This window comes from Empidonax traillii, unplaced genomic scaffold, assembly GCF_003031625.1.
Source record: "Empidonax traillii isolate 1590-97213 ecotype Southwest subspecies unplaced genomic scaffold, ASM303162v1 scaffold9582:size10463, whole genome shotgun sequence".
Classification (NCBI taxonomy): Eukaryota; Metazoa; Chordata; class Aves; order Passeriformes; family Tyrannidae; genus Empidonax; species Empidonax traillii.
In genome coordinates, this window is record NW_020962760.1 from 1 (window position 1) to 1,797 (window position 1,797).

A 1,797-nucleotide genomic window follows, 5' to 3' on the forward strand; every position below is an offset into this window, starting at 1 on the left:
GCAAAAGGTGATGATTTGGGGGGCAGTGGGTGATGGTGATGGCTTGAGGGGTGATGATGGTGTGAGTTGGGGGCAGTGGGTGGGGGGTGATGGTGATGGGTGGGGGATGATGGTGACCACTGTGGTCTGGGAAGTGATGGGTGAGGGGTGATGGGTGAGGGGGTGAGGGGTGAGGGGTGATGGGTGGGTGACAGGACGTGTCCAAACTTCGCTGGTCCCTTTGGGGAGCTCCTGCCTGCGGGTGCCCTGCGGGGTTGGGGGAGCACCCCTGGGTGCAGGATGGGTCCCACCTGGCCCCAGGTGCTGCTCCCCATGGCCCTGGTCCCCCTGTGTGTGCCGGGCATGGGGCTCAGGGGTGACTCCTGGAGCTGTGCCAGCCCCGGCAGTGCCGGGATCCGGCCAAACCGGCTGCGCTCCGGCACGGCCACCCACGGAGGGGGCAGGGCCACCCACGGAGGGGGCAGGGCCACCCACGGAGGGGGCAGGGCAGCCACACTGGGCTGTCCCCAAGGGTGGCCTGGCACGGCCATGCTGAGGGGTGGCACAGCCAGGTGTCCCCCAGCACTGGCACCCCGATTGTGGCACCTCCACGGCTGCGTGTCCCCTGGTGCCACCACACCCACGGTGGCATGGCCGCAGTTACGTGTCCACCGTCACTGCCACTCTGCCCGTGGGTGACAGGGACACGGTGGGCACCCAGAGCCCCCCCTGACACCCTGCTGTGCCCCCCACAGTGAGCACTCAGAGGACGCCCCCGGTCCCGCTAGCGCCGGTGCCCGACGCCCCGGTGTGGGACGTGTCCCAGTTCTGCCTGGTGGACGGGCACCTGGTCCTGGTGGGCAGGGACGAGGAGGTGAGGCCAGGGGGGGCACCCACGGGTGACACGGTGGCCAGCTGGGTGCTGGGGTGGTGGTGCCTGACCCCCCCCCACACACACACACCCCCTGTGCCCCCCCAGGCTTCCCACCGGGGCAGGAACCGCGCCGGGAGCTCCAACTCTGAGGGCACCAACGTGGGCAGGAGGGACCCTGGTGAGCACACGCCGATGCCACGGGGGGGGGGGGGGGTTGGCATGTGCCATGTTCCACACCAAGCCCTGTGCTGTGTCCCACGCCATACCCTGTGCCATGTCCCGTGCCATACCCTGTGCCATGTCCCCTGCCATGCCCTGTGCCATGTCCCATGCCGTACCCTGTGCCATGTCCCGTGCCATGCCCTGTGCCATGTCCCACATTAAGCCCTGTGCCATGTCCCATGCCATGCCCTACACCAAACCCTGTTCCATTCTCCATGCCACGCTCCGTGCCGTGCCCCACACCCTGCAGCAGCCCATGCCAAGCCCCGAGCCGCTCTTCACGCCGTGCCCCGTGCCCCAGGCCGAGCCGTGTCACTGTCACCGTCTCTGTCACCGTCACTGCCCCCGTCCCGTCCCCACTTCCTTCCCTCTGCTGCGTCTGCTGATCCCACGATAAAGCTCTGCTGATAAAACCCCCTCCCGCTTCCTCCGGCGCCAGCGCGGGCTCGGGGGGCCCTGGCACCGCCTGCCCTGCACTGCGCGGGGACCCCTGGCACACACCGGGCACGCTCCTGGCACACTCCTGGCATGGGGCTGGCACACTCCTGGCACACACCTGGTGGCACTCACTGGGCACACACCTGGCACACACCGGCCACCGGGGTGAGGGTTGTCCTGGGTGGGTGCCTGGCATCATGGCACTGGGACTGGGGCACTGGGACTGGGGCACTGGCCCTGGGACTGGGGCACTGGGACTGGGGCACTGGCACTGGGGACACTGA

The 1,797-nt window shown here is 68.9% G+C and overlaps 1 protein-coding gene across 1 annotated transcript in view; it reads left to right on the forward strand.

Moving 5' to 3' along the window:
• Positions 1 to 734: 734 nt before the first annotated feature.
• The window catches only part of LOC114073672 (RAS protein activator like-3-like), a gene marked incomplete at both ends in the record, with an annotated part of 9,556 nt that continues 8,493 nt past the window's right edge, over positions 735 to 1,797 (forward strand). Inside the window, 2 exons of the mRNA XM_027911395.1 lie at positions 735 to 853; positions 959 to 1,012. Coding sequence (XP_027767196.1) covers positions 735 to 853; positions 959 to 1,012 — 173 coding nt within the window. The remainder of the gene's footprint in view (positions 854 to 958; positions 1,013 to 1,797) is intronic.